Source organism: Rhinolophus ferrumequinum, chromosome 5 (assembly GCF_004115265.2).
Source record: "Rhinolophus ferrumequinum isolate MPI-CBG mRhiFer1 chromosome 5, mRhiFer1_v1.p, whole genome shotgun sequence".
NCBI lineage: Eukaryota > Metazoa > Chordata > Mammalia > Chiroptera > Rhinolophidae > Rhinolophus > Rhinolophus ferrumequinum.
Window position 1 is genome coordinate 63,195,855 of NC_046288.1, and position 14,341 is coordinate 63,210,195.

The 14,341-nt window shown below is 35.9% G+C and overlaps 1 protein-coding gene and 1 pseudogene across 1 annotated transcript in view; both read left to right on the forward strand.

Moving 5' to 3' along the window:
- ARAP2 (ArfGAP with RhoGAP domain, ankyrin repeat and PH domain 2) overlaps positions 1–14,341 on the forward strand; it is a 183,153-nt gene that overhangs the window by 85,278 nt on the left and 83,534 nt on the right. Inside the window, 4 exon segments of the mRNA XM_033106382.1 lie at positions 7,793–7,937; positions 10,173–10,275; positions 10,937–11,135; positions 11,341–11,404. Of these exon segments, the coding sequence (XP_032962273.1) occupies positions 7,793–7,937; positions 10,173–10,275; positions 10,937–11,135; positions 11,341–11,404 (511 nt within the window).
- LOC117022363 (developmental pluripotency-associated protein 4-like) lies at positions 1,937–2,858 on the forward strand (annotated as a pseudogene).

Sequence of the window (14,341 nt, forward strand, 5' to 3'; positions counted from 1 at the left end):
GCTGCTTCTGGTTTCCAGTTAGCCTTTGAGTTTAGGTATATCCTTCAGGCTGTAACTGACAACCCACGTACCCAACTGTAATATCCATGTCACTTCATAGTCGAAATTCAAAGGTCACTTCTGGAGTCCTTTACCTGTGTTTGAGTAAATTCCAGTAATGTTTGTCTTCCCTGATCTAAACATTAAGATTCGATAGAAGGAATGAACAACCCCTCCAGCCAGTCCAACAAACCATACACACTACCGCTTATCTGTTAAACAGCTTGCATTCTGAGGGCTACCTGTTGAGAGTGGCCCCAATTTTGTTTGTTATGGATGTGGTCTGATAACTTGATTAACAATAAAACTTCTTCTGTAGCAGATGGGGTGTCATGGATGGTATTGACTTTCTCGAGGTCAAAGTCAGGAGAGCATGTCTGAATTGGCCTAAGCCGACCAATGCAATCCAATATAATTTTGTTAAAACTTTTCATTGCTTCCCAAATGAAAGGAATGTCAAGATTTTCTATCACAGCTTTGTTATTATTACAAATCCTCAAAGGTAATATCTGTGCCTCTCTTGTCCGACCTCTGGCCTATTTTCACTTATAAAAATGAAGTTAATGAAGGGTTATAGTGATGATAATTCTATAGGACTAAATCTCCTCAAGCTCCTATTTTTAACTTAAAATGAGTTTGTACTCACCTTTTTAAAGAGGTCTGTCATTTGTTTCCCATTAGAATTTACATAATTAGATTTTGCATTTACATTTATTTTATGCATCATGTATTTGGCACTTTTTGTTGAAGACCTTCCAATGGCTCCCACTTGTCTACTGAGAAAGGTACAAACTCCTGAACACCTGTCACGCGGGACTCCTGGGGCCTGGCCTCTGCTGTGAGCCTGCAGTCTCCTTTCCCATTTCCTAACATCATGTGTAATCGGAATATCTGGCCAAATACGTTTCTCGGCAGTTACCCCTTTCTATGACTTTCCTCCTGCTGTTTTTTCCCCAGAATTATGGAATGATTGCAGCTCAGAATGCATTTTTCGCTACTTTAGAATCCTGCCTTTTCAGTCATAAATGACTATTTCAGGAGCTGTGTTTTTCTGTGAATTTTTTTTTTATCCCTTCAGTGCGAGGGTTGCTTAGCTCGATGTGTAATTCTCACCTGAAAGGATCCATTTGATGGTTGTTATGGTTGTTATCCCAAATACAACTCTTAGATTGGATTATAAACTGTCTGAGGACAGGGTGGAATTCCTAATCTGTGCTGGTGATCAGCTATGTACTGAATAAATGTGCTTATGTGCTTTATTCTTTATGAAGATGATTCTACTCATCTGAGTACATTGTTTTAAAAACGTTTCGTAACTCCAGTTGAGTAGGATTTGGACTTTTACTTGTGTTTTAGTAACCTGCAAAAATACTCAGTTAAAAATAATGGCTTTTGTGATTTTCATGTAGCTGTGCAGAGTATACACTGTGATTCAGGATTTGAGGACCCTGGAGCAATATGTCATCCTTCTAGTAGGAATTGATTAGGTCTCTGTCAGCTTTCTTTCTCAGTACCCATTAAGAATTTTTTTGCGCTGTTTTCTTCTGCCAGTTATGATTCAGCTTTTTCATTTGACAATCGGTTTCTCAATACAGGGATCCTACAGTTCTCAGGGTTTCTACCTTTTGAGTGTTTCTCCTCACGATGATTTTTGAAGCTAAACACATCATCTTGTTTTCTTTCTTCTAATTCTCACCCCAGACCCACCTATGATAAAGGGAAATTTAAAGAGTAACTTAAATTTTCACAAGTAAGAATATTTTCTTTTTATCATCCTCGTCTTCTGAGTTTAGAGAATGCAAAAGGCAAGAACTGGAACTGCACAAAGAAGTCAGGGGAGAAAAATATGACTTGCAAATGCCAGCCTGTCTCAGCATAAGCGGAAGAGGAACAGCGGGCTGCTGGTGAACCAAGTACACAAGAAGCTCAGGGAAGGGAACCAATCGAAAAAGATCTGTGGAAGATGGTGGAGCTTCCTGTCTACAAAAGATGGCACTAGATAATAAAAGAGTAAGACTTCAAAAGAGGGTACCAATTCTTCCATTACCCTCTAAACTGCCACCAGTCAAGTTGCTTCTGAGACATCGTGAAGGCCTGGTGCCAGCAATGAAAGCTGGCCACTAAAAGGCTTGAAATTGGAAGCATGTAAGAGACTCTGCGATTATCCTCACCCTAATCAAAAGGATGTTCCTGTCACAGCAATGGAGGCCAAGAGCCTGACAAAATCACAAAGGAAATTTAAGATGGGAAAGGGAGAATGAGTCTGGAAAGTTCTGATCCTTCTAAAGTGACTGCTCCTCCTGAGCAAGGGGCACCTGCTCTCCTTGAGGGAATGGACAATGTCGTGGTGACAGTGTCCGCCCTGGATGATGTGTTTGTTCCTGGACCAGAACTGCGGCCGGAGCTGGGAAGATGGAGGCAGTGGAATCACAAGAGTCCTGGGGTCAGGTGGTGTGTGGTCCATGGGCAAGGTCTCCCAGCGGATACAGAGAGTTGGGTCCAGCTACAGTCTTATGCTGGGCAAGCCTGGGTTCCTGAAAAACAAGGGAGACTGTGTGCACTCTTCTTGCTGCCTGCCTGCCACTTTCCACCCTCGCACCTGGAGGATAATATGCTGTGTCCCAAATGTGTTCATAGGAATAAGGTGTTGATGCAAAGCCTCCAATGAGATTACAATGCCAGGAAAAGGGATATAGCTATGATTGTAATTAATGGTGGAAAGGAGACTACTATCAACTCCGTGGTGCTACTGACAGCTGAACTCCAGGCTGCTCTATAAGCTGCATGCTTCCTGCTTAGAGAAGGCACAAAGACTCGTTGGGGTGCAGATGTTACCCGCAGACCCCCAACAGTGTCTTGTGTCTGCATTGGTTGGGATACAGAGTGTTACGTTTTAAAATGGAAAAGCATTTCACAAATTATCATTCATTGCAGTTAATAAGAGGAAAAAGTGAATTCTATCAAATGATTACTCTTCTGAAATAGAAGTGCCCTCAGCAGCTCTTTTAAAGGGAAAGCTGGAGTTGAGCCTTGTGAAGGGGTTAAAGTGAAGAAACAATGTGCTCCTGTCCTGGATTCCCCCCTCAGAACGCCGACTCCCCCAGGGGCTGCTGCCTTCTAATTCTGAGTTCAGTGGCTTCTAACTCTTGACTGTTTTAAGCCAAAGGGAATGCTGTTATTCTCTCCACTCCCCAAAACACATTCTTAACATACAACACAACATTTTTCAAAATTTTCTTAACCTGAGATTTCTCTGATGTGATGCGTCTCTGGGATAAAAACACAGGGCACTTTGTCAGTGTTATTTCCACTTGTAACTGTTTCGTATATTTTTACTGATTAAAAATGTTCCAGACTACTTCTGAATCATAAATACATGACATGTTTAAAATGTATGTATAATTCACCTATTTAGGAAACTGTCATATGCAAATAAATTTTCTTAATACAATTAAGCCAAAAGGCATGATTACTGGTCAGATTTTTTCAGTGTAATAAATGTTACACACATTTAAAAAAGTAGAGTAACTTAATACAGTTTTAATTATTTTAACATAATTTCAGACTTAAAGAAAGGTTGCAAGTATAGTACAAAGAATTCCCATACACCTTACACCCAGACATCACAAATATCACCATTTGACATTTACTTTATCATTTGTATACAGAGGGTGCCAAAAAAATTTATACGCATTTTAAGAAAGGAAAAAACTGTATTAAAATTGTAATACTCAAAATATACCAAAAACAAAAGACAAATACAAGTCACGTTTGACTTCTGCAATTACAAGAGGTGCTCAAAGTGGTTACCATCAGCATAATTTTAATAGTTTTTTTCCTTTCTTAAAATGTATATGTATGTTTTTGGCACCCTCTGTGTGTGTGTGTGTGTGTGTGTGTGTACACACACACACACACATATGTACATGTACATACATACATATTTTCAGAATTACTTGAGTAAGTTGCAGACTCGATGATCCTTTACCCTTGAGTATCTCCGTCTGCATTTCTTAAAAATAAGGGCATTCCCTGAAGGAACCATCGTATAGTTATCAAAATTAGGAAATTATGTCATCTGCAGACTATATTCGTTATGTCTGTATCTATAGACCTTGTTTATTAGCCTTGTTGGCTGTTGGTCTAAGGTGTATTTTAAATGCAACATTGAGGGTTCCTTACTTAATTTTTGGCAGTAACTTAACAATTTGAGATTTTGTATAATTTCTAGAGTCCAAAACAGGATGGTGAGGTGATACTTTAAAAAAATAGTTTCTTTTATCAAGGGAAACTGAAAATTTCAAATAACTTTTTCTTCCTAGCCTTACTTTTGTCAAACATTTGAGTTTAATATTTTCTGTCACTTAGAGTGACTTGGCAAAACGGACTTTGAATTACATCATTAAATCCTATAGAAAATAAATCTTTCACAATTAAATTTTCACATGTTAGTGTGTTTCAATAGGAAATATAGGGAATGGTTTATTTTTTGTTGCTTAATCAGCAAGGCTCATTATTTTAAGTTTTTAAAATAGGAATGCAAAATGAGTGCTAAAGATCAATAACGCAATTTGGCCACACAGAGGCAGATAATAGAAAATCATTGTGTCTGGTTGGCATTTGTCTCTTTTGTTTGAACTCTTTTGCATTTGTATTTTCAGTGCCTACGGTTCAGTCAGGAAGTAAGCTAAATAAATGCAAGGAGTGCTTTCAGAATATATAATAAAGTAAAAGCCACTAGGAGATTTAAGCGGTATATACACACTTTATATTTGCGCATCATTTTCAGAATTCAGTAGGAGTTAAAACAAGCCCGAGCACACCCATGTCTGAAATGATACCTTCTTCCCAGCTCCGCTATCTTCCTTTAGACTCCTCTTTAGCAAATAAGCATTGCGTCTTGTTAGAAACTGCCCCAAATTTTGTTTTCAAAATTGAAAGAAAGGAAGCATAGATAGCCTTTAGGAAATAGTTCCTGACTTCCACGGTTAAGTAGTAAATTAAATTGTAGCAGTTAATAACTTCTTGCTGCACACTTCCTGAGAGAGCCTCTTCAAGACTTTCTGGAACTTTGGAGAACATTGCTTGCTTCTTGTTGACATAATTTTCATGTCTGAAGATACCAGCTTTTGTCTCTCAGACAGATCAGTCATTTCCTATGCCCTGTAGGTCTCTTCAGTTGTTCTTGTCCTTTTGAAATTATACCTCTATTCCTTCAGTGTCATTTTGGGGGGATTTTGGGCGGGAATGGAGAAGCATACAGGGAATCTCCTCCTACTCTTAAAAGTAATTCCATTTGTGATTCTCTTATTGATTTTTTAACCCATTTCTTATCTTTGCAATTTTCTTCAAGTTGGCAATCTCATCTGAGCCATCTCCATAACTAATAACTTTACTTCCTAAATTATGAAAATAAAAATTTCAACAAACTTTCCCTAGGCTAAGCCATGTGGTGATTCTTAAGAACAGAAAATACAGTCCTTGTTCTCCAGTAGCTTACAGCATTGCTGGGTAAATAAATAAATCTAAATTGTTATGTGGCTCAAATATTGTGGTTATATTTAAAAAGTAGTATTTTAAATTATGTTACATAAAATTTTTAGATCGTATAAAAATAGTATGTATTTAAACAACCATCTTTAAAATCTCTTTTGTCTGTGCTTCACATGTATTGGTTGCATCATTTGATCACCACTGTAATCCTATGAGTTAGTTGTTTTTCTTATCCCCGTTTTATGGATGAAGATCCTGAGTCACAGAATGGTGAAGCTCATTTTCAAGGGTACCCACTTAGTGATGGAGGCATTATTAGAACCCATGGTCTTTGGCTTCCAGTTCCACCTTCTCAGGTCCTCATAGTGATAAGGATGCCACAGGAAGATACTTCACAGCCTGGTGAGAGGGATAGAGGGTTGGAGAAGATTCCAACGAGAGGTGGTACCTAAGCCCAGGCTTGGTCTAATTGGGTTAACAGAGCCAGATGCCATTATAGTTTAATAATCCTCTTAACCCAAGATCTAAGTGTATCTTTCCAAGTCTTATCTTTATTCCGTTCTGTTTCTGAGAGAGAACATGTTCATCCTTGGTTCATTTCAGTAAACGTTTTTTGATTGCTTGCCATTCACCTTACCATATAACTCATGCTTTCATTTTAGTGTTTGATATCTTTTCCTGTATGACACAGGTTATTGGTCTATCCTGATTGGATCCACTTCTTCCCACTTAGCTTTCAATATGCTGCAAGCTGGCTTCTTTCTCAGCACTCTCAGTGAAGTATGCAATCACCTCCTTATTATGAAGATCTACTGACATTTTTTTCAGCTCTTATTTTATTAGATCTCTTTGCTCTATTTAAGTCAGTAATCATCCCTTTTTGAAATACTCTATCTACCCTTTTCTTTTTTATGCACTCTCTTCTCATTTGCTCCATTGCTTTCATGAAACCTTCTATATCCATTACAATGTTTTACGTTTATATATATTTGTTATTAAAGTGAAGTTGACAACTCCTTACAATTTTAAGTTTCCTAAGATTTTATCCTTGGTTACTTTATATGTGCAACTACTACCTACATTCTAAACATTTGCTATTTATTAAGGCTTTTCCTTGCTCCCAGGTGCAAACCTAGAGGGTGATCTGCCTAAGACATATTTTTACTTGGATTTCCAAGATATCTCTCATTCAGTGTATCTAAAAGGAAACTCACACGCACCTTATTTTCTTTTAAGTAAAAGTGGGCATCACTGCCTACTTTGTAATCAAAGCTAAGCATAGTGCAACCATTAGTTAGTTCCTCCTTACTCTTTGCATCCAGTGGATGTGTGTTTATCTCCTTAGAACACAATGCATGCGCTCATTTCTCCCTCCTCCTGCCCTCTCTCTCTTCCTCTCTCTCTCTCCTTTCTTCCCCTTATCCCTGCTACCTCTGTCTTGCTTTTGGCCGTCTTCATCTCTCAATGGAGTGTGTCTACAGCATCCTAACTGGTTGCCTCACCTTCTCAAATCCATTTTTCACATTAAGCGGATTGTGTAAAATTCAGATCTGATTATAATCTTCTGCTGACCCCATTTTAATGGTTCACCATCAACTCCAAAATCAAAGCTCAGCACACTTTTTTGAAAAGGGCCAGATAGTAAATATTTTAAGCTTTGTGGGCCAGATGGTCTCTGCCACAACTCAGATCTGCCCTTGTAGTGAGAAAGCAGCCACAGACAATCCATAAACGAATGGGTGTGGCTGTATTTCTGTAAAACTTTATATACAAAAACAAGTGTTGGTCTGGATTTGGCCTTTGACTTGATTGCTGTTGTGCACGCATTCCTTACAAGATAAATTTTAAGTCCCCTAACCAAAGCATTAAGGGCATAGAGGTTCTGACCCCCTCTTACTCTGAATACCTAAGATCACCCATGGTCTTACTTTTTACCCTACTCTTTTTCCTATCCAACTCTGTACAGACGTCAATCTTTGCTGTGTTAGAGGTGTTTTGTAGAAGTCCTTCATGGATCTTCCAGCTTCACTGGTCATCAATGTCATAGTTATTTTTGTCTTATACACCCCTTGCTACTAGACACTAAATTTTTTGAGAGCAGAATGTGACAACTTTATATCTTGTGCAACCATAGCATGCTTTTTACATAAAATGGGAAATTAATAAATTGATTTGAATGCAGTCATTATTTAAGCCATGTATTTTTTTAAATTAGAGTTATGATATAGTTCAATTTATGTGTTTTCTTTTAAATTCTTAGAGACAAATAAAAAGTGGTGTGTTTTGGAAGGAGGTTTCTTGAGTTACTATGAAAATGATAAGTCCACTACACCTAATGGCACCATTAATATCAATGAAGTTATCTGCCTGGCAGTACACAAAGAGGACTTCTATTTAAATACCGGGTAGGTCTATCATTAACAGTCAGGAGATGAAAGGTATTTTCTGATGCGTGTCATACCAGGTAATAAGGGTTTTTTTAAATTTCAGTTCTTCAGTTGTGTATTATAAAGGGTTTAATGACGCTTACTCATTTTGTAGCTTCTGAAAGTTCATGAGGGAATTCACTAAAAAAGTAGGGAAATTAAAATATACTACGTAATTTAGGTTAACATGTTTGCATCTAATCTTAAGTAAATTGGTAGTGTTTAATTTCTGAACATGTCCTATAATTTTTATGGCTTATTATTTAAAATAGTGGACTAATGGCAAAATTTATACATTGATTTGCTACATCATGGTTTAAATATATGACAAAGGAAAATATTCGGTGAGGATTTATTCATATTAATATAAACAAAATTCTAAGTATATTTAATAACATGGAAGTGGGAAATTTCTTAAATATTTACTTTGACATTTTAATTGTCTCAAAAAAGTTGCAATTAAAAGAATAAGCATTATTTATTTTATATATTGACTCACAGAGTAGTTGAATCCAGTTTCTGTGAGGACTTTTAGAAACAGACCATTGAAGATTTTTGGTGTGAAAGTTTATTACATTTTGTGCTGTATTTAATGAAGAATTATAAAAATTAAAATCTGCCAAAATCACTTGTATAAGAGCATACTGTTTAATAAAAATTTAATACAAGAAAGGAAAGAGATATGCGAAACTTTATCATTTACATAAAATTACATGGACCATACTATTACGTAAAGATCAATATATACTAGTTGAGATGACTGTTGTTTTCTAGTAAATCTAATTTTATTATTTTATGCCAACAAAATTGATTATTGTTTGTTTTTAATTTTAACAGTTTTTATTCTGAATAATCAATTTAATGTGTCTTACCATGCAATGTTAAAATAAGTGCATTCTATGTAGTAAATTGCTTAATTAGTAAGTAAAATAGAATTTAAAATAATTAATATTAGTTTCTGTCAGCATATAGTCATATTTAAAGACAAAACATTTTTTATAGAATGTCACCGATACAAGTAGATGTGTAAGAAGAAGCATCTCCAGTGAGATGCGGCTAAAAAATAATTTTTGCAGCCAGATTCTGAATTGCCTCAGTTAGCATGTTACAGAATTTGAACTCTGTAATGTAGGCACTGAGGAGTTGCACAGATTTGTATTTTGGGAAGAAAGCTGGATGGAACAGTAAGGAAGAGATTGGAGGAGAGAGACCATAATTACCTGAGAGTTCAACTAGAGGAAAAGACAATTAAAAAACAAACAAACAAACAAATAAAAAACAACAGTGGGTTGAGAGAATATTATGATTGCTCTGATAAGATTAAATGTCCCACTGACTGTATGAACAGCTGATGTTAAGGGGAAGAATAAACTAAACGCCATGGTTTTGAGCTTGTTGAGGTGATGGTGATATCTCAAACTTGGAACATGAAGGAGATACAGCAGGTTTGGGGTACAAAAGAGGAAACAGGAAGATGACTTTGACATAGGCTATCTTGAGTTTTCTTAGGTCACAGCAGCATACGTATTTAGCGTGTTCCAGGAAATAGTTGAAGCTGTGGATGAGGAACCAAGGGAAGAATTCAGGACATGGGATATTACTCTAATTTTATCTAGAGTAAGTAGATGACATTTCAGAATAAGATGACATGATGGAAGGAAACTTTGTGAAGTAAGAAAAGAATAGGGCTAGAGAACTTTCTGGACAATGTTTGCTTTGAACAGGATGGAACAGTAAGGAAGAGATTGGAGGAGAGAGACCATAATTACCTGAGAGTTCAACTAGAGGAAAAGATAATTAAAAAAACAAAACAAAACAGTGGGTTGAGAGAATATTTTGATTGATCTGATAAAATTAAATAAACAGTTGGTCAGAGTACATAAAAAAGGAGTGGTCTCAGGGAAGACAAGACCAAAGAAAGCCTTTTGCCACATCAGCCAACTGAGGGGGGTCCAGGACAGCAACAAAATCATGCAGTAAAGTAATTACAATCAGAAGAATATTCGTTTTGTATGATCCAGTGTGTCCATTTAACTCATTTGAATAAAATATAAACCATCAACAGATGATATGATATGTTAGATTGATAGATTGATTTCACAATATTATCCAGTTTTCAGAATGAATTTAATTTAAGTACTTGACCTTCCTGTGATTTGCTTTCATGAGAGCCAAACATAACTAGTGGTATCTTTTTATCTGTGTGTGTGGTAGGCCCATCTTTACCTTTGAGATCTATTTGCCATCAGAACGTGCATTTTTATTTGGAGCTGAAACATCTCAAGGCCAAAGAAAATGGACAGAAGCAATAGCTAAGGTATTTAAATATCGTATTATTACCCTAAATCCAGAGAAGTTTCTCAACTTGGGGTCTATGGTTGAGCGTTAGAGGTCCATGGAAATTTTATGCAAGACTCTGGGAAGAATGTCCATACTTCGTTTGGTTTTCAAAGGTTGGAACCAAAAGAGGTTACCAGCTTAAAACTTTAAGCAGAGAAGAAATTAATGTAGGACCTTGGAGAAATCATTCTTCAAATTAAGGCCATGTTTTGATGACTGATTTTTTTCAATACTGTAAAGTCATTTCTGTGTATGTCTTTTTATAGGTAGATGTCTTATTCATGGTATACAGAAAAGGGGAAGGGACAGATTCAGTAAAAGATACAAATGGAGACAAACATTTAAGGTTGATATTTTGAAAAATGCCATACATCAAAAAAGAGACTGTCTTCCTATTTCAATTCTATATATAGCAAGAAAAATGGTTTAAGATGCTGCCATTTGAAAAGGCATTATTAGCCGTTCAGTTTCAAAACTAATAACAAGCTTAAATAATTATTTTGAAATTTGGGTTACTTCTAAATCTTTAAAATAGAAAACCAAGATAATTTTTTTTTAATCTTCCATCATATCTGTAGATAAAGAAGGGATTTCCTATTTTCACTGTCTTTATTACTTTTCTGTATTTGTTTTAACAGCATTTTGTTCCCTTTGTTGCTGAAAGCTTAACAGAAGCTGACTATGATTTGATTGGTCAACTCTACTACAAAGACTGCCATGCCCTGGATCAGTGGAGACAAGGCTGGTTTGCTATGGACAAATCTAGTTTGCATTTTTGCCTTCAAGTGCAAGAAGTTCAGGAAGATAGAATTTACTTAAGAAGACTGCAAGAGCTAAGTAAGATTTCTTTTTCTCTCTCATCTGACATTTTTGACACAGTCTGTATTGCATATGGTAATAGTAGCTTTTACACAAAATTATGATGGCTCACTCCCAAACATGTGACTAAGGAGTATTAATAATTGTGTCTTTATGGGTATGTAGTGGGTATTTAGTAAAATGTCTTAAGCAATGTACTAATGCTTTTCTCTTCTCCCTTTAGCCACCAGCACAATGGTTCAAAATGGGGAAAAAATGGATGTCTTACTTTTGGTAGAAAAAGGGAGGTGAGCACATTTTTGCCTTTGACTCTTTATTGCAATCACTCTAGGGAGTGGGTTATTTTGGTTATCTTATTGGCAGAGAACCCTTTATTTTATAGCCTGTTGGAAATTTTCTGGAGAGAGAGAGAGAGAGAGAGAGAGAGAGAGAGAGAGAGAGAGAGAGAGAGAGAGCGCTCTTCAGTATTAAGAATACACCAGTGAAGCTTGCATATTTTTTTATATTTGTTATGACAAAACTTAGTGTGAGCAATTATTATAATTTTATATAGATCTAGATTTGGGACATTCACATTTAAGTATTTGGAAGCATTTGGTAGTTGTAAATATATTTTCAGTGTAGGTGTATGAGGAATATAAATAATATCCTGAATTATTTTTGCATGTGAATCATGCACAACTAAAGTTTGATTTCTTGAATTCATTCACTTTTTCAATAAATATGAAGCATCTATTGTGCATCAGGTACTGTTATAGCTTTTGGGAATACAGTGATGAATAAAATAGACATGGTCCCTGCTCTCATGAAGCATGTACACTAATGAGGGAAACAGAATATAAGCAGGAAAAAAAAAAGTTACATAGCATTGTGTCCATCAGTTTTAAATGCTTGAAGAAAACTAAGGTAAAGAGAGAGATCCTGACGGAGCAGTATTCTGTTTTAGATAGGGTGATAACGGAAAGGACTTTTGGTCAGAGATCTGTATAAAGTGAAGAAGCAAACCTGCAGCAGTTGAATGGTGTTCTAGGCGGCAGGTCAAGAATATTTTGAGGACCCTAAGAATGCATTGTACTTGGCATGTTCAGTGTCTTGAAGGAAGCTGCTATGGGTGGGTAGATTTGAATGAGCGTGAGAGCGGGAAGAAATGATGTCAGAGATCAACCTGGGCCGGATCATATAGGATCTTATGTTATACCGCAGGTGTTAATATGTAAAGATTTGAACTTTATTCTAAGCATGATGGGAAGTTGCTCAGTTTGTTAGCTGGGAAGTGGAATGATCTGATTTAGGTTTTTAAAAGACTACTCTGACTCCAGATGAATAGGCTATTGGGGAACAGGAGTGAAAATGAGTGTCCAGTCATGATGCTCCTACAGATGAGCGGATCTGTTGATGGATTCGATGAGTGTAATAGTCCAACAGTTTTGGCCTGGTCAATCACATGAATGATGGTGTGGTTTTCTTTGTGTTTTGTTTTTATTTTCTTGTTTTTTTTTTTTTTTCAGATAACAAAAATACAGGACAGTAGGGGTCAGACACTAGTAAGTTAGTAATAGTAGTAGTAGATGAGGAATTTGGTTTTGGAAATGATATCTTTGAGATGTCTATTTGATTGCAAAGTGGGGCTGCTAAGTGGGCATTTGGAGATACAAGTCTGCAATTAAGTGGAGGGGTTGTAGCTGGAGATACACATTTGAGAATCATCAATATACTCAATAGCCAAGGAACTGGACGGATTCACTTAGAGAAAGAGTATAGACAGAAAAGAGACTTAAAGATGTGGCCCCAGGGTTTCCGGTATTTAGAGGTCAGGAAGAAGAGGATGATCCAGAAAACAAGCCTTGGAAGGAGGTCATATCACAATTAGGAGGGTAAAGTCTCTTGGACAAATTGTTATTTTTTTTATCTTTTGTCATTTATTTTAAAATCCCTTAATTGCTGATTTGGAATGTTTAGCTCTACAAGAGTACAAGATCAATTCCAAAAAAAAGTATGTAATAATATAAAAATAGAGCGGAATCAGATTTCCCTCTGGTTATTTTCCTTGCTGGTGACAAGAATAATGACTTTCAACAGTTATCTGAACCTGTCTTTTCTTCCACTTCTTGGGAGGATATTGGCACCTTTCAACAGCATGCAAGATGTTGATGAGATGTTTATGTTAGAGTGTGTTTTTTTAATTCACAGGCATAATTAGGATTTTGTGTTTTCACGTATTTATTTCTGAGATTATAATAGTTCCTGATACTTTAAATTCTGATTTTTGCTTCCAGATGATGGTTTCACTCTGTCTGAGTACTGTTAATTACACATTCAGAAATACTAATGAGGTAGTATTATGCATACATAGTATTATATTTTTAAAGTACTGACACAAGTATAGTTTTTATAGTCATCTATTAAGATTTATGGAATGTCTGCTGCCTGCTACCTCAATGGCAGGAAAAAATGGTCAACTCTCTGTATATATTTATATATTTATATATATGTATTTTTTTTCAACTCTATATATATTTGTGTGTATATATATATATTTTTTTTTTCAGGTTATTATAGCTGAGGTATTTTCTTACCATTTTCTCTCTAAGAGGGATTTGACCAGTGGTACATAGGTTTTAATAAAATATAGCAAACATGAATTAGAATTAATCAATTTGATGAATATTTCTTTAGTGAGTATTGTTGATGCACTATACTCCCTGGTGGATGCAAGATAGGGAAGCCAGGAGACTAAACGTTTTGTTACTTTGTAGTTTCTTGACTTTTTTCCTGGATTACAGGAATCAGGAGTTGAACTCAGATACACTCTTGAGTTCACAAAATTGTTGAAAACTAATGGAATTCCAAATTAATGGTTAAAGCTGCTTAATCATGTGTTTGATAATAATTTTAAAGTTTTTATCTACATGTGTTATTAACAAGTCGTGTTGAAAGCACATTTATGAAAGTGTAGAACAAGGAATGGTGCCAGAATGGGCGTAGGAGAAATGCACATACAAATATATACCCAAGTTATTTTCCTTAAATCTCTGAATACCTGCCATACAAAATGCACTCTTTTAAAGCAACCATATTTATCACGTGCTTATATTCTGGTTTTACTTGGTTTTCCTGTTTTTTCTAAGTCAATAATATTCTGATAATAACAGTAATTCAGTGATGAAAATACATAGATCATTCTGTGTACCAGGCACTATTTTCAGTGCTTAAATCGCCTTCTA